General features: G+C 31.6%; 1 protein-coding gene across 2 annotated transcripts; it reads left to right on the top strand.

The window, feature by feature from the left end:
- Nucleotides 1-5,343: 5,343 nt before the first annotated feature.
- PCM3 (putative calmodulin-3) lies at nt 5,344-18,764 on the top strand. 2 transcript variants are annotated; one of them, XM_051215943.1, is made up of 7 exons: nt 5,344-6,391; nt 7,961-8,015; nt 8,072-8,215; nt 8,274-8,384; nt 15,506-15,637; nt 16,361-16,580; nt 18,560-18,764. In XM_051215943.1, exons 1-6 carry the CDS (start codon nt 6,263-6,265, stop codon nt 16,429-16,431), a joined length of 642 nt encoding a protein of 213 aa, XP_051073731.1. In that variant the 5' UTR covers nt 5,344-6,262; the 3' UTR covers nt 16,432-16,580; nt 18,560-18,764. The 2 variants fall into 2 exon arrangements, with proteins under 2 accessions (XP_051073731.1, XP_051073732.1); XM_051215944.1 differs by having other exon boundaries at nt 7,961-8,215; nt 15,506-16,275.
- Nucleotides 18,765-19,240: the final 476 nt, after the last annotated feature.

Here is a 19,240-nt window from a genome sequence, read left to right on the forward strand (position 1 = left end):
TCTATTTTTTTCAGAATCTTGCTCTGAGTGCACAGCTATATGATTTCTAACGACTAGAACGAACTTGACGTACATGTTCTCTCAAGGTCATAGTTCACACCAAGCGCTCTAAAAGTCTACTTTATAACAACTATGAACTTAAAAAGTTGTATTGCATAAATACTTAGTACAACCAGAATTCTAACACAATTATGCCGAGATAGGATTTGGTGTGTAACGTGGACGCGACTTCACTTTGGAAAATATTTTAAAGACTGTACTCAGTGTAATACTAAAGCATAAACCTAATCATTAAAGCTCCAAGACATCTGCACGTATGTAATGTTATTCACTTCTATGGATTATATAGCACGCAGTTAGAGCGTGAAGTTATCTTTTTCAAACACACATAGCTTTTCAACATTCAATGCATACTCCCAATTACCACGATGTCTCTGATTGTACTTTTTGATTCTTTATAACCTGGCTCATGTGAGTCTGGTTATAATACTCAGTAGCCTTCTTTGAGACTATTGTTATAAATGGGGAAGTACGAGTTTATGAATGAATCTAACACCATAATTGTTATTTTAGTGCTTATTTCCAACATATCCTCAGCCATATTGGTACTCCATTGTGATGATCAGGAGTATTTGAATTATAGTACAAACTTAGAATCCCAGAAATAACGCAGTTGTGTCAAGGAGTACTAGATAAGCATGAACGGATGTACTGTATTTGGAATTCCAAATCAAGCATTCAACAAGTACAACGGAATCGTTAGTTCATACAAACACCACATCCATTCACCGTTATTGATAATACTGGTTTCCCTCTTCTTCGGTTGATTGATTTTCAGTTTGAAGGCTTTGTTCTTTCATTGTCGTTGGCAGCTTTCTTCTGCAGCTCAATCAGAACATTGATGGTAATAGTCACCCTGTCTTCACCACTTTTGTTATATGTTCTTCATACTCCCTTTAAATCAGACTTATGGAGTCCAATGTAAGCAACTTTGGTGAGTACATGCTTCTTGAAACCCCCATTTGTATATGTGATAATAAACCAACAACTACGTAACTAACAGGTATTTTCAGTGACAATCATACTAGTTGTGAATAAATTATTAAATTGAATGGAATAAGGAAGTAAACAATCCTGAAAATAGACACTACTTATAAAACAGATAAAGACGGTTGATATGAGTATAGTGAACGACATTCAGGTGAAGATAACCAATCTATTGTTTAATGAAAAATTATAAAGCACTCCAGTAAATGTGAAAACTATGCATCAAATTCATAATTTTCACCTCTCTCAGTTATCCTTAAAGTGCTGTATGATTCGTGCAACTCCGTTGTTTACTTTTCTGTTTTCTTCAGTCGAATCTACCTAATCCTCCTCTAGCATGCACTCCATTTTCGATCGGTGCTACATACTACTTATATCTGTTAACATAAATAGCATACATTACATGCCTATTCTCATCATCTATCCAAATAGAAGCTAATTCATGTAGGCATATTCGTATATACCACCACAATATACAGGTGGGGTTTGTGTGGCTATTTATTGTATGTCGATGTCACTCATTCATGACATAACTATTGTCCGCATGCATATCCTATAAATATTTTTTTATTTAAATACGACTTAATGATAGATGATAGGGCAAGTTTTGTAGCTTATGCTGTATATTTTACAATTTTTGACTATTCAATATAGGTAATTCGATTGACAAACCTATATTGCTTCTTTGAACATTATCAATATAACATATAAGAATAGTGGAGTAATATGGTATCCTTCTAACTATTTGAGTGGTTTAGCCTAATGAACTGAAATGTTACAATAATAAATGATTGAACTCTTTTTGAAATATACTAAGTATCCAAACCCACTCCTAATAGAACTAATAAGGTCGTGTTTATGAATATATTTCAAACTTAATCACAACATATAGATAAACACAAGCACTGACAATGTCCAGATTATTACAAAAATAGTGATACAAAGAATAAAGGCTTTTGTTTTGCCCATAGTCTAACTGAAAATCTAGGTTCACTAGGCAAAAGACACATTTCAAATGATAAGATGTTTAAAGGATTTCAAGTCTCATGCTAGGACTTCTGGTTTTGATTATCGGATTGTTATATTCTCGCTCATGTTGTATTGCCAATTATTATCGATCGCTAGCATTATTAACTGGTACTGTGTTTTGCGGTCATCCAAGTTCAATGCTTCATTATGGGAATCAAGAGTGAATAAGAAGTTTATATTGACTGACCTCATTAAGAAATATATTCACAACTTATTCATAAATATGTATCTGTTCATCTCAGCAAACTAAGCTGAATTTTCAATCAATATAGTATATCTGTTTCTTCAAGAAGTTATGCCAAATCTCAACCAACAGCGCACTCCCGTCAACATCTCCCACTTATTACTCGGCCTATATTTGATTAACTCTACGTACAAATTCTAAGTACATCATATGCACTTACTAAATCGTTGTCTTACGTCCCCTCTTGTTTTTCTTCTTTCAAAATTTCCTCACTAACATTACTATTCAAGCTCCCCCAGTATGAAAAGTACCTTCAGGTCAGACGTTAACCAGTACAAGATGAAGCGAACTAAAAAAAGATCACAAAGTGGCAAACTATTTTCAAACAAAACCTCATATATATTGGGGAAGAAAATAAACAAAAGACTTCCTTTCTTAGGTGTTCTGATTAGTAAAAATGCCAAAGAAAAATTACATATTAACGATTAGGAATCCATACCACGCAACATATATTGTACATCATTGTACCGTTTAAAATCTTTCACTGCACCATGATGTAGTCAACCTCTGAAACTCACAGAGTTCATCACATGAAGGACATATTTATCACGTAATATTATTATAAGGAATTGAAATACTTTTTATTTTTTCTTCAACTTCTCAGAAATAGACTTTTATTGACTTGTACTTCTTTTACTGAATTTTATGTGTAATTCCCAAGCTAATACAGTAACACATCTCTTAGTTAATCATGGTTACATTTGTTTTGAGTGGTAGGTTTTGGGATACCTAATTTATTTATCACTTCACTTCTAAGAATGAAACTCTTGATTACAGATATAGTCAACATTCTTGAAGTCAACTGATTAATTTTTTTTAAGTAAAATAGCTAATTTATTGAAATGTTTGTAACTTTATAAGTCGTTTACCAGATAAACAAAATCATAGCTGAATGTTTCAATAGTTTCTAAAGTTCTTCAAATCAAACTGTACAATTATAATAGAAAATAATACATTTTAAAAAGAATATAGGGAAGATAGCAATGCATGATATCTGAAATGATGATTAATATGATGACCACAATAAACATAATGTGAACAAAAGAATTATATCGTAAACTAGATAAGTAAGATGTCATTGAAGTAGGAATCCATTTGAGTTTGTATTAAAAAGTAAACGATTGTTTTAATATCCTAATTAAAATAATTGTAAGAATGAATTTAATCTAATAATATTTCTATAAATTATTTTATTTTCATTTTGATTAAAAAACCATTTGTTTTTTCGAAAAATCATGGACTCTTAGGACCCCTGATAAGATCTTGTAAATATTATTCAGATAAACACAAATAACTATTCTATGTAGAAAAAAAGTAGAAACTGAGAAATTGAACTTATCTATTACGAAAAGCGAAATTAAAATAATAGCCAAAACAGAATTTCATATTTGATTCCGAAGTCAAATGGTTCTTTTTTAAAACCAAGTTGTACCTATTGTGAAGTTGGAGAGTTCTAAAGAATTGCTCGGAAAAGTTTATGAGATCCCAGAAAACCCTGGAAAATACTTTATCCAGCCTTCATGGAATAGAAGCTTTTGAAAAACATCTAGAAGGTAAAGAGTCCCGTGTCATGTTTCGGACTGGATATTTACATAAAGTAACCTAGGAATTAAGCGTTCTTTTCGTACTTCGCACCTTTTCTCTTGTGTTCAAGTTGTCGTATAGATTTAGCCTGGTTTTATTAGAAGCGTCTAGAAAGTTGGATCGGCCGTTCATTTAGAAGACTTACCAGAGCTCCAATGATTTTCACGCATTCATTCCATCCTAATGTCTTTTCACCGAAGTATTTACGAAGATAACACTTCTAAGATGACTGAAACCTCACTCTATTTCTGTCTATATTTAGTTACTCTCTGGAGGACCAAGAATATATCAATCCCAAAAATAATGATAAAGTTATTACGTCTAAAAATTAATGGATTAATATTTTAAATATAATCCATACACACAAGAAAAATATACTGGATGTTACTTAAATTGTCAGGAATTGGCGTGTTCGATGTTATTTGATCTAGCATTGCACAATCATGAGTAGTTAATAATTCCAATCGCAATTGTTATAGTTTGAGATGCATATCCAGATAAAGCATATAGTGAGGATATCATTGTGATCTGTAAACGTGGATAGCAAATACATTAGAGTTCTGTTATCATAACAGCAGGTAATTGAGAACAAAAGGCATATGTGTGTAACAGTGTATTTGTGAGCAATAATCAGTGCTATGGGGGATACAAAGCGAAAACGGAAAAATCCAAGGACATGCGTCTTTAAACAACTATTTTACGGGACGGGAAAACCGTTAAGCCAGGGGTTTTCGCGCACATGTTACATATTGTCGCGGACTTTTTTGTCGTTATTATCAGCTATTATCAGCATTTTTTCCGTCACACGTCAATTTTTGTAATGTTTGTGCTTGTTACATAGCCTTTATTCCAGTTTAATAGTAGTTTGACATATTTTTTGCTCACAACCTGAGTGAATGTTTAGTCAGCCTAATGTGGTTATTTGTAACAATACAAACTCAAGCAAGTAAATTCACTATTTTTCAAGTTAAAAATAGATCACAAATAGAGTTTTAAGGAAAATAAGCTTTAAAACCTTTTACATCTGGTTCATCTCCTTGATTATGGTGATGATGAACATGGATGTTGGTAGTTGTTTATAAAATGTAGGTTGAATCAATTAAGAGTTAAACTATTTACGAATATTATATAACTTGCTAATATATAGCCATAAACAGTTATATCCATTATAAGTATCATCGTTTTGTACTGAAGTGACATATTATTATGTAACGTATCTGAGAAGAATTATGTGAGTAACAGTTGACGTCGATAGTCTTTTCCATCCGCTTTCTGAACGTATACAGAAACAGTGTATATATATATGAGAGAGAGAAAAATAGATAAACAGCATTTTCTGTGATAACGATTCGGAATATGAACCATATTAAGTGCTTTCCCAGTAAGATTAGTAACTCAGCGTATATCACCAACGTAGATGATCTATGTCGAAATGATTGGAGGCCTACTCGAGTTAGACATGAATGGTGTGACAAACTAGCTAATGTCGAAGTCATACCTCGTGGTCAGCACCTTACGTGGACTACCCCATTGACGTATCAAGGTACCATAGATGCTTTGAAGACTGTGCAACACAGAGGACGTTATTACCGAAATATATTAGTTAAAGTAGATACAAGCGAAAGTGAGACCACTGCCGCATGGGCCAGTCCATGGCATACGATTAACTAATGCGCGTTGGTTGTCCCTGACCTTGACGAGGACCGATGATTTGCTCGATATTCAATGACCCAACTGCCGGATGATTTGGCTAGGGCTTAGTGACATTTCTCTGGCCCTACATCAGTATCATTAAAGCATTGGGTTCAGCGTGTAATGATACAAAGATTCAGTTTATCCACACTTACCAGTAAGGTGTATCTGTAAATGTTCGGAAACACTTACTCTCTCATATGCTTGATATCACATCAATAATTACCATGATCGACTGGGCTACCTTTGAAAGATATGGGCTTTCACTTTTTCAACTCTAAATACTATCCAAACGACTGTTCGAGAGTGGATAAATCTCCAATGAATTCTGAAATTTACTTAAAGGACATTGATATGTTGGAAATTTAAAAAAATTAGTAGAGTATAACTTCAATTCAATAAAGTTGTGTGAATCCTCATAGAATTGTATTCTTTAGATAGGATAGATTGATTTTTTCAATAAACACCTGTATAAAGACCGGTTGCTCTAGGTTGCTAATACATACGTATACAAAGCTTTCTTAGGCTACTAAGGTCAATCGATTATTTAACCAATCATTCATCAGCATAGTACTATGACAATAGATAGATGGTTAAGTTGTGTAAAATAAAGTCTACTTTAATCACAATATCGAATTTATATAATCCTGTTCATTTCTCAATATCATGGTTTTACAAAAAGATGAAGATTATGTGAATTTTCAACCTGGTGGAACACATATAAAAAAAACAATCGAACCAGAATGCACAGAGGAAGACCAAAAAGAAAATAAAAAGGGTGGAAGATGGAATACCGTGAGTTTAATAATAATAATAATAATAATTAATAATTAATAATAATAATAATTAATAATAATAACAGTAATAATAATATGACCAATATTCATTCATTTATAGTGATTTTTTACTAATAAATGTATATGACTCCAATCCATATGATATGAGTTTATTTTATTGAAAGAAATAATTAAAATAATCTGAATTAATTGCTTAACTCACATAAAAACGTGAGCACATTCAAACCATTTTATTAAATTATAATAAAATTTCTATTAAACATTTCACTATAGAACAATACTTATCAGCTACTAAAAACCTATAGAATTCCACTATGAAGTGATGAAATAAAAATGAGATTTAATAAAAATTAGATTATGGCTAACAATAAAGTACTTGATACAAGTTTCTTTTGACTTGGGACCTGTCAGCTAAATTTACTTGCACCTATATACTGATATTCACATTGAAACCTGAACTCATTAGCTATCTCTCCAAACATTATTTCGTTATCGTCGGAGCTAGTGAGTTCAAATACAAGCCTTTATAAACAAAGAATTTTTATTTTAAAATTGATTACTCTTGATGTATCATAAACAAACTATACATATTCCACTACTAATTCTTATTTTATTTCTAAGATTACAGATCAAACATCGTGTTTAGACACCTTTGACCTACAAAGCTTCACAAATCAGATATTTTGAAAGTAAACAAACTACGTATTCTGAAATTGATGTGGCATTTTTTTTGTTCTTACTCTAAGAAACAGGTAGAATCATTAAACTTTAAATTTGATTAAAACTAAAACATTGTTGAAAAATGGATATAAACAAAAATTGGTTACAGTATAGTAAATAAGTCTATCTCCGATTTGTAAAATTGATTAGTCAAGGACTTTACCTTTATCAGCGAATTAAGTAATAGGACATAATGATGGATGGTGGCTAGCAGTGAAATATAGGTTGCGCGTTTCGTCCCATTTGGGACTCGTGAGCTGGAAGTACCACCATCCGGAAGTTGATGTTCACTCCAGGACTCGAACACCAGTACTGTTCGCTTCAAATGTCATCGCGTTATCCATTTATCTGCTGAGTCCTGATTACCACTAGTCTGTGCAATGAATCCAAAGCACAATGATGTTCCATATTTGAAGTTAATTACTAGAAAGAGATTAGTACAAAATGATTAAATCTATTTATTCCCTTCCCAATGATCTGACGAAATGCTATATTTGCAAAATCACGAAAGCTCATAGTGTCTTAAAACTTCGAACTCACAAGTTTAGAAACGATTATTCAAAGAAACTTCAATCTGGAACTACCAATGACACAATATGACAACTAATCCGTTATTTCTCAGGGTTACTGGTCGCCAACATACTTGAAAGACCATGCTTTATACTGCATCATCGAAAATTTGTGCCTAAATGTAACGGAAAGCTGAGTTTTCTGGAGATTATAAAATATCCATATATATATATATATATATATATATATATATATATATATACCTTGAATAAATAATTGTAAACGTGATTTAAATAAATGAATCAGATTAACTTTCCGTTCACTTTTCATTGAACAGGTTCGTAAACTTGTGACCAGTGCAAGTCAACATATTAATAGTTCACAAATGTTGAGTATATTTCGCTTTAGATGGAATTAAAATCATTACTGTCGTTTTGTTTATTTTAAGGGTTATCTAGCATTTTCTCTATATTAGCTCAACGCCATAAAAATGTTATTACAGCTGGTGATATACTGCTCGTTATGAGAGCATTAGGTGATGCATTAACAGAAGCTGAACTACAAGATTTGATCTTTGAGTTAGATGTTGATCGTAAGTATTTTCTTTAAAGCTGAAAAAGCATATTACTACAAATACATACATATTATAGGAGATGGGAAATTAGATTTTTCAGAACTGTGTGCTTTTGTTGTTGAACGAATATACAAGAAGAAATTAGATCATGATTTTGAAGAATTATTTCGAATACTAGATCAAGATGGTGAGTTTCATATTGATTTGTTTATTTTAACTGTTAAAGATATTTATTGAATTAATAGCATAAGTTAGTTTATTCAGACAGAAATATTCATCTCCCTCGCAATTATGGTGACAAAATGTATTAAGTGACCTGAGAATTAATGTAGATATCGTAACGCCAGATGAAAAATTGAATTACACTGGACAAACTTTTGAACTTTGCTGACAGTTTTCACAATGAAAGATTGCTTATAATTAAAATAAAATTAACCTACGAATAGAGCAGTAATTTTGAACATTTTTATTTCAAAATGAATAACCGGCATACTAATATGAAGTTGATTATATACTTGGCATTGATTGAAATCTAGGAATTCTGTAACTGGTCACTTCTGCATTATACGTTAAGTCTGAAACTTCGAAATATCAAAAAAATATTTCAATGGTGTTTTCAGCCTATTAGTTAATGAGTGACTATTTAACAGGGTAGATTCTGTCAGGATAGATGAGAAAGTTATTAAGTCCTAACATTTTCCTCTAAATAATTCTTATCATTTAATTTTATTCCAATTGGCTGAATCATTCTCTTATTTAGTTAGAAAACTGTTTTTCTAATATCACTGATCGGATTGTGGATTTGCACATGTATGAAGTGTGTAAACTAAACGAAATTGTAGACTGCATATTATATTCAACCGTTTTGCATTCCCATCAACTACCTCTATCAGTCAAATTGTCTAACATCAAATAAATGTGGGTCTTTCACACAATGTATTCTTAATTACTCAGTAGGTCGAGTTTAACTGACAACCATATTATTATATCAGCAACATCCGTTCTCACGCTGAAATAAAAATACTCATCCGCCTTTAAACAGAACATGAAATTTTTTAAAGTGATCAATATTTCTTTCAGCTTCTAATGTAGTTTCAACTTAAAGTTGTTAAAAACAGTTAGTTCCTTTGATGAATTTAGATAATACAATGAGAAGATGAGCCTTATCAGAAATATTTGGTATCCTAGTACAATACATTTCGAATAAACTGATGACGCATTTATTTGGTTTCAAAAAGAGATAATAATAGTATGAGTCATTTCACTTTGATTAGTAAACCGATGTTACCTGGGTAGTGTAAGTACAAATTGCTTTCAGACACAGAGAGAAGTAAGCTTTCGTATATCTAAGACTTCAATTTGCTTAAGTATTCTCCATAGATAACTACAGAGGTTGAGTTAAGATCAGTCTTATGGCTTTTTCAACTATGACAATGAGAAATGAGTGCTTGTTATCAGCTCACACAGAGTCATTTTGGTTAATTTGACTTTGGGGCCATTTTTGTACATGTTCAGCCACCCTAACTTGCAAATCACGATTACTCCTCCTTCTAAATCTGTTTTCACATACAAATGTAAGTTATTAAACATAGTGGCGTGTGACTCAATCTCTTACATGATGTTTATCTTGTGGTAAAAAGCATGGACAGTTTTTCAGTATTTATGACTCTGACTGTATAGTATGTTATATTATGTATCGACCCAAGCCTGCATCTCTACATAAGCTATTTGATTCACCTCTGACTGATAGAGTGATGTAGATAGATTTTTCATACGGCAGAGTAATAGTAGATATCAACTCACTGGTTCTTCCATCAATTTATGACTTTTAGTGTGTATTCACTCTTCATCAATCTTTCGTTTAGCAGCTTCACGTCGTCTTTAATAGTATCAACTGTACAGATACGGTTAATCCTATTGAGTAGGCACTTAATCAAACCTTTGTATTGAACTAGATAGTAGCTATGATAGCTAAGATACTGACCTGTCCATACTGGATTTTTATAAATATCTCTTGATTTAATCATCTTTTCTACAAATCAGTACATATGAGAAGTGAAGCTGGTTTTTTAAAATAAATGAAAAGCGGTTGGCGATTAAATCCATGACTCACATTTCGTCCTATTTGTAGAGTAAATATATCAACAACGTGATAATCCAAACCATTACAAATTAAATTAATTATGATTGTTCTTTTCTTTTCTAAATGAAAGGCTAATATTGATTTCGAAGTGTTAAGTTTATTTTAATGCATAATTTGTATCTACAGTTTTGTTTCGTACATATTGTACATACCGCTTATAAAGCTGATTATTTTCGATGAATTTTGTTAGATTTTCAATTCAAGACGTAGGTCGAGTAGTAAAAGTTCAAAAAGGACTAACTATAACAACACCATCAATCAGTCAAAAGTATTTGCCCTGAAATATAAACTGGACTTCTTCAGTGTATAATAATAATAATAATAATAATAATAATAATAATAATAATAATAATAAATCTCTAAGAATCGTTGAAGAAATAGACAATACAAAATTAGTTAAAAACATGTAGTCACATAGAATAACACAAGTCTTTCACATGTTTATTTGGAATACAAAGAATTCATATTAAAGAAAAAACACAACTTATTTTACTACAACAATTACTAGATTGACATACAAGAAAACAGCCCTGTTTTATTCAATATTTATACGGGTGAACATACGAACATAAGATAAATATTTTGTTTATCACATGATTCATGTTATCTAAAAAAAAATCTATGAAATGATAGTTTGCCAAAATGTAGTGTATATTGAAAAAGGTAAAGCTTTTAAAGAAAATCTGTTATAAGGCAATTACCAATATCAAGTTCTAATCTAATACCAAGTGAATTCAAATTCACCCCATTGCACAAGCAAGTGGCTATCAGGACTCAGTAGTTGAGTGGATAACGCGATGGCGTTTGAAGCGAATGGTACTGGGTTCGAGTCCCAGAGTGAACATCAACTCTGAGATGCAGGTACATCCAACTGACAAGTTCCAAATGGGACGAAACGCGCGTCCTGGATTCCACTGCTAGCCACTATCCATCATTGCTTATAAAAGCTTGTGAATTAAGGCAATATCGAGGCAATCCGCACAGTATGCACATATGCCAATAACAGACTGATCAATTGTAGTCTTAAACCTCAATGGGAAGATACAAGCAAAACAATACCAAGTGAATTCTAATCTAATTTTGACATTTGTATCTAATTTAACTAGTTAAAAATAAAGTACTTTCTCAAATAAGCATAAGTTAGAATCTGGTGAATAGATCGATTGCTTAAATCAGTTTGTCACACTTCAGATTAGTAGTAGTTTTGGTAATATTTAAATCCCAGGTTTCCTTAACATAACTGTATTCATTGTCTTCATATGATTATAGAGTTTACTAATCAGGTATATGGATAATATATACTTTAAAGTCCAGTGGAAAAAAACTGGTTATGCATCTTAAGCAAAGGCTATTTGATTTCACTTGGTGTTGTTTGCTTGTATCTTTCCATTGTTGTTTGGGACTGCGATTGATCAGTCTCTTATTGGCATATGTGCATCCTGAGCGGACTGCTTTGATATTGCCTTAAGTCACAAGCTTTTTAAGCAATGATGGATAGTGGCTAGCAGTGGAATCGAGGATGTGTTCGAAGCGAACGATAATGGGTTCGAGTCCCTGGGTGAACATCAACTCTGGGGTGCAGGTCCAGCTGACGAGTCTCAAATAGGACGAAACGCGCGTCCTGGACACCACTGCTAGCCATTATTCATCTTTGCCTAAAAAAATATTTGAGTTAAAAAACGAATATAAATCACAGCTTTATTCATTCACAATCAACCACTTCAAAGTTAATAGTTATTGGAGTTGATAGAATTTCTTTCCAAATTAATATCAAATCATTTCTTTTGTACTTCATATTAGGAGATTATCAACTCTTAAGAAATGCTTATCAAAAATTAACAGATTTCCTCTACACTATCCCAATGTACGGAACAATTTGTATAAAATGTAGTGTTTTCGTAGGACTAAAATTATTCGACATATTATAAGTTTGTAGAATAGTTCTATCACGTCGGCTGTTCTAAATTCTCCCAGATGAACATTTTCCTTGTCAAGATTTGACAATCATTTATGCAACTAATTTTCAACGATAACTACTAAAGTCTTTCATTTCTCTCAAAAAAATTGCTAAGGTGGATGTCATGACAACCCTGAGTGTTATAATTTTTCCAAATACTTGTTATGATTAATTATTCTACTCTCCATTTTGAAGACTTTTCATTATTTAATAGCTGACTACATTTCTCATCTAGTTTATTGATTAGTTGGTGTTAACACTAATATTACGGATGAAGATAACTAACCAATCATAAGAAAGGTCATAAGCACAAGGACATGTAACTTAAAAATATGAATGACTCATTAATAGACAAGGGACATATGACAGTGGATTTGTGTGCATTGGAGACCATGCAAATTAATAAGTACTCTAAATAATACTCTAAAAATGAGAACTGATAAAAAATCCAAACATTAAATACATAATATGTTAGGTTTTGTACAATATAACGTCAACTAAAGCAGTCGTTTTCATCTATATACATGCATCACCTCTTGGGTGCTTAAATACATATGAGTATGGGTTCCTGTGATTCAGATTATGAGAACTTGGTTTTCAGTAGTTTTGAAATTCATTAATAGCTACCACTCTTACTGTGACAGATCTAGTCTGCTGACCGATCTGATAACAGATGTACGGGTCAGGTTATTTGCCGAAATATATGGAGGATGCCAACGCAAACAATAAATTATTAGGCATAACTAACAGCTTCTCTTTATAGGTTCAAAAGATTTATTAATGAGTTTTATTCAAATCAATGAATGTGACTAAATAGAACATACAATAATCTATCCAGAATACCACGGATTTTCAGAAACCCTTCGGTAAACTTATTGATGTGTATCGCTTAACCGTTATTAGCGTATCAATGAAATAAAATGGATTTGTATAAGTTGTATGATACTCTTCATTCTAATTATTACTTCAGATAATTATATTAAGTCTACTAAAATATTTAATCGGAACGCGTACTTTCCAATTGTTGTACTTTGACGACTGTATTGATAAATCTGTTTGACGATATAAAGTTCTGTAGAGCTTTATCGATATTGAATGTGTTTTAATCAAAATTGACTGTAGAAATTCACTCTATAGATTGCAGTTGTTTGTAATTTATCAGTTTGATATTCATTCTTCGATGTTTTTGTTTCCATTCAGTTTTGAAACTTGTATTCAGATTAAAAACCTGAATAATAATTCACGAGTAAAGTGAATCAAGTTAGAGCCATATTATTTGGATGACCAATAATCGTCAGTCAGATGTTTATTTCCCAGATGTCAATTTGTCCAAAAATGGATACAAATCTAAGTGACTGATAAGCCCGAAATAAGTGGTTTTATTTCTAGAAACCACATTGACAATATTGCATTATTCTTCAAAATGTTCCCACTGAAACTCCGTACGAAACTGTAGACAATAGTAGTGGATGTACACTCGTAAATAGTGAGTAAAGGTATCTGATCATGCTTTCAGATATTTCGAGAAATCGCCTCAATTTCATTTGTGAAGAGCGTCGCTTATTTTTTTCTTGAAAAGGGATAAATGATGTTTAGAAACACTTATGTAAATAGATCATGTTCGGCTCACCATTGTTTGAACATTTGTCCATCCTCCAAACAAATACATGAATAATTCATCTTGATTTCATAGAAAACATTTACATTTACTCTGAAAAAGTACTAAATTATGTTACCTTACTAAGTAGTTAGTTATGACTTTTATTGGCAAGCGAATACATTTTATATGCAATGGTTTCAAAGTATTGAGATGATGGTTAGGGTTTGAAGCTCAAGTAGATGGGTTTGTTGGAGGTTCGCTCTATGAGCTAGATGGTTTTGTAGTGAAAGTTTCACTATTCTTTTGAACATCATTAGCACAAACTTCAGGTAAAAATGAGGTATATTTAAGTGACGAGAACTACCATGAATTATGAATATTAATGATATCATTTACACAGAACTATTAATATATTACTTCAGTCATTGTTTTATTAAAATCAGACTTTCATTTGAGTTTAAAAATTAACAGAAAATAGTATGAAATCTATTCATTGCTGATAAACAACTAAATATATTTCTTTACCAGGGTTTATAACTTGATAGTTTGTTAACTGGGCGTAGTTGCAAAACCAAAACACAGTAATTATCTCTTCTTAATATAAGATAAAACTGGTATATACATATCACCTACAATAGTAATATATCTGAGATCGAAGAGCTGATAGTATAACAACCAGTCATTTGAAAACCTTATGTAAATAACGGCCGAAAAGTTTTACGTTGGTTTAAATATAAATAATCTACTTTGATTACTGAGAGGTTGAATACAACAACAGCATCTGGACCAGTATTCACTTCATCCTAAATTAAAGTTGTCTAACACTTATGATACGGTCACCGTACATTTTATCGCAATAACTATGTTGATAGTTCAAAACCAGACACAATATATGCATTAATTCAACTTTAGTTCTCACCCCTACAACAGCAATTTTCGAATCAATGCTACTGTGAACAGTCTAAGTAGAAAATATTTGTAATCGATTAACTTATTATAAAACCAACCTTCTAAATATTGGACATTTCACCATGTTAGCTTAGAATAACATTTTAATCATCGGTGTAAAAGTAGAACGTAACCAATTACGTTACATCTTAAAGGTGATCAATCATATGATCCCTTTTACAATAATAAGATCGATGTTATGATCAAAGAATGTATTGGAGAATATTGTGTTTTAATGAGAATTAAAGCAAAATATTTTGTAAATTTTTATTGATTTATACGGTTATTATTTTATTACTTAAAATGAATGCATGAACCACATATCATGGTAGGTAACAATAGATTTCACGGCAAGAGTCTAACTTGTGACTAGTTTAACAAATAAGTATCCCATTTAATGAAAATCAAACTCCTCACTGATATGAGAAGTAATAAACGTCAATTACACAATTGAAAAACGATGTACTTGAAACAGTTTTCCCTATGTTGGTACACACATACAACACAGTGAACAGACGATTACCGACCATTGGATAATGGATGGTAGCATTTCTAGGCCTTACATAATGGGGTTACATCAAACATTTGTGTAGAACCTTTCCGTTGTTTGTTAAAGTGTACTATGTGTAATATTGAATAGTTATTTCTTCGTTATTTTAGGTGATGGAACACTGTCAAAAGATGATTTACGCAGTATTTTACGCTATTTTGAACTGGACTTCAGCGATGAAATAATTGATGATATTGTGAAAGAAATTACTGGGTCTGAAAATAACCTTATTACCTATTCAGGTAATGAAAAGACTCATTAATTTGACAGTGTTTGAAGCTAGTTTGTACTGAAAATAATGTTGACAAGTCTTTGTCATTTACTGCGTCTTACTTGCATGTACCTCTGATATCTCACAATTGAGAAATTCAAAATTAGGGTACACAGGCATGCAATGTGTGCAGAAATAATTGGTCTGAAGATAGAGCTAATTACAGAACGGTAACAACTACTTTTAAGTTAAGAGTTACTGAATATCTGTTTTGTCCAATCCAGTAGTGTAGCCATCTACTCAATGTACGGGCGCAATCAAGTTTCTCTATGGCGATGACGTCACTCAAGTGTTGAGTCAAAATCTACTTACTTTATTTAGCAATTCTACAGTGAAACGCACTCATCTGTTTATGATGCTGACTTACATGGTCTCAAAACTGTATACTTCTGTGTGAATTGGACACATCAAATCAAAAAAGCTGCTGCTTCCAATTTTTCAGTGGTTATTCACCAGGTGTTGTCCTATAGTGATAAACATCTTCAAAGTAAAGTATCTGTGTCATGCAACCTGAATCTACTGATTTTAATTGTCGATAGACCAAGATTATATGAATATTGAATTAAAATATAATGAATGTGTGTGTAGCACTTTCTTATAGTTATTCAAGTAAGAACTTTTAGTAAAGTTTATTCTTATATATAACTATTTTTGAATTCGTAACTAATTTCACAAATTTTTATCTCTTTTATAGATTTGTTTAAGTTTATCATAGATTCAGACAAGGAGTTTACTATTACTGAAATCTTGAACAATCCTTTATAATATATGAAGAGATAAGTAAACTCCAACTTCGTCAAGAATTCTTATTTATTTGACTTAATAGATCGTACTCAAAGAATTCCATTAATAAATGATGAATTGTGTTGGATTTTTATTTCTTACAGAATCTTGTTTCCTAGTTTTAGTAACAAGTAAATTGATTTAAATGTTTGTCTCAGTAATAATATTTGTTTTAAAAAGATAAAACTAACATAAATGATGTGTTGTTGATATAGTAGATATATGTTATTGGTCTCATGTAAAAAACCATAAAGGAACTAGTGACATTAGATACGATGAATTTGATTAACACTGGATGACACTTTGGATTATTCTAGAAATAAACACTATATTTAAATACATGTTTAGATAGCAAATAATTTCTCCAGTAAACATGTTTTTGCATGCATTTTTGTCAAATTTTCCATGTGACAGTAATAACTTAAACAAATTATGGTCTGTTAGAATGAAAGGTCAAAGTGATAAACAAACACCATATCTACATTGTTGGGATGCTACCTAAATATATTATCCACTCATTAAAATAGGTGGAGCGAGGTAAGGACCTGGAACCTAATAATTGAAAGACAAGTGTTTCGAGCCGTACGATGTGGCAACAGCTAACAAAACATAGAGTGAATCAACATAGGCTGGGTGCATAATCCCATTGTCTGACTACATTGTGATCAGACGAGACTGAAGCTAAGGGCATAAGTGTATCCTAGTTGACTTCCAGTGTATTCTATCGAATTAACAATAGAATATTGAATGTTAATTAAGAGAGTAATTTTGGATACATATATTCCAGACATCTATTAACAAAGACAGACAATGAGGGATACGGAACGGAGATGGTGAACAGACCTACTCATCAAAAAACCGCTCAATATTTATTACCACCTCTGAATTAACTACTTTTATGAATCCGGTGTCCATCTTTTTGTGTTAATGAGGACCGATGCATATATGTGCCTGGTCCTACGTTGTAGCTGATTGACTGACTGACAATATTTATAAGCACTATATTTATTACAGACACATAAGACTACCATACACATATGCTCGAGGCGACACATAAATGATAGAAAGACTAGAAAAATCAGAATAATTCATCTGTTCAAAAGTTAAGATAAACGGTTTAGGTACATAATAAAATAAAAGCTGCTACATGTATATAGCTAGCTTTCACCATGGACTGAAATTAGCTAGGGAAATATAGAAAATAAGGAGAAACAGAATATCTGTCCTATTCTAGTCTGAAACTCAGCATTTCGAGGTTCACAACCTCAAATGTGATCAAACTTTCAGGTTCAAAATTGAGCATGGTATCTTTAAATTGCTAACCCGATACCGAATTCTTCACGTTTAACTATCGAATTACTTTGAGATACAGTAATTCACTAATTAATTTTCTACTCATTGGGATATTACAAACATATTATTTTTATTTAGAACATTCTATCCAATGCTCAATTTATTTGAAGTGATCAAGTCAATAATAACTATATATATGCAAGAACAGGTCAGAGGTTATTTGGTGTTAGAATCAAGAAAAAACTAAGGATCGGTGTTTCTTTGATTCTAACACCAAATAACCTCTGACCTGTTCTTGCATATATATATATAGGATTAATATTGATAACCTTTGTCATTCCAATTCTTTACATTTACTTATGTCAGTTGTTCCATACTATTTCTTACCTCAATGTAAAATTCAAATATATATTTGGTTGTAAGAGGTTGATGAGAAACCACGAAATATAATGAATTCATATTATTCTGTATCTATATTTGTTCTGGCTTTATTTAAACTCATAAAGGGAACTAATTACATGAAATATTTTTGAGACTAATTTACTCATTATAAGTTTATGTACTTAGAGTTACAATGGTTTTATAAAAACCAAATGGTTCCATCTAGGTGTTTTTTTGGAAGTGTAGAATTTTCACGTGAAACATAATAGTTAAGGGTTAAATGATTTAACCGATAAGCCATTGTTAATTAACTCAAGTCGATTGTAAACATTTAGTTTTTTTTCTTTTATTAATATTATTACTTTGATAGTATTGTCTAAATAGTTTTGTTTACTTTTATAAATTAACCTAAAATATGTGAATATTGAAAATAAAGAATATCGGAATTTCATTATTCTTCAAAAAGCTTGGATCAGATTGTCAGGCGAAACGTTGGATTTATTTCAAACTCTTTCGATGAGATTTTACAAATACATTCTTTCTCTTTAAGTTAATTATTCTGTTTCGATTTTTAATGTTAAATTAGAAACTTGATTAAAAAATCCAAATGATATTTGTACTTGACATAGAAGATAATTGAAGTATTTACTAATTAGTGTATATTTATTTATGAATATAATTAAATCTTACAAAGTATTCACATTCTAAAGTTGAATAAAATCTTTTTAAAACAAATTACATTGCATAAGCAAAGATGGATAGTGGCTAGCAGTGGAATCCAGAATGCGCGTTTCGTGGCTGAGTGGATAACGCGATGGCGTGGGATCGTGGATGCGCACTGCTGAGGCGTCCCACAATAGGACGAAACGGCCGTCCAGTGCTTCCAGGTTTTCAATTGTGGTGGTCTAACATCAATCGGTTCATGATCTCAATCAAAAACTTAATAATCTCCACAACCCCTATACTAGTAATTTTTTTGTTTTGATAAGATATCTAAGCAATTACAAAGATTTATACGAATATTCGTCAAGATTAGAACGAATAGTTTGAGAGAAATTGGGCGCTGAATATAGAGAAGTCATTATATGTGAAAATTATATTTGAAATAATCTCAGCG

This window comes from Schistosoma haematobium, chromosome 1, assembly GCF_000699445.3.
Source record: "Schistosoma haematobium chromosome 1, whole genome shotgun sequence".
Classification (NCBI taxonomy): Eukaryota; Metazoa; Platyhelminthes; class Trematoda; order Strigeidida; family Schistosomatidae; genus Schistosoma; species Schistosoma haematobium.

Excerpts from the sequence above, each read along its gene's own strand:
- PCM3 (XM_051215943.1), top strand. The coding sequence starts at position 6,263 with ATGGTTTTACAAAAAGATGAAGATTATGTGAATTTTCAACCTGGTGGA. Across the intron at positions 8,385-15,505 it reads TCGAATACTAGATCAAGATG|GTGATGGAACACTGTCAAAA; the intron begins GTGAGTTTCATA and ends TCGTTATTTTAG. Across the intron at positions 15,638-16,360 it reads TAACCTTATTACCTATTCAG|ATTTGTTTAAGTTTATCATA; the intron begins GTAATGAAAAGA and ends TCTCTTTTATAG.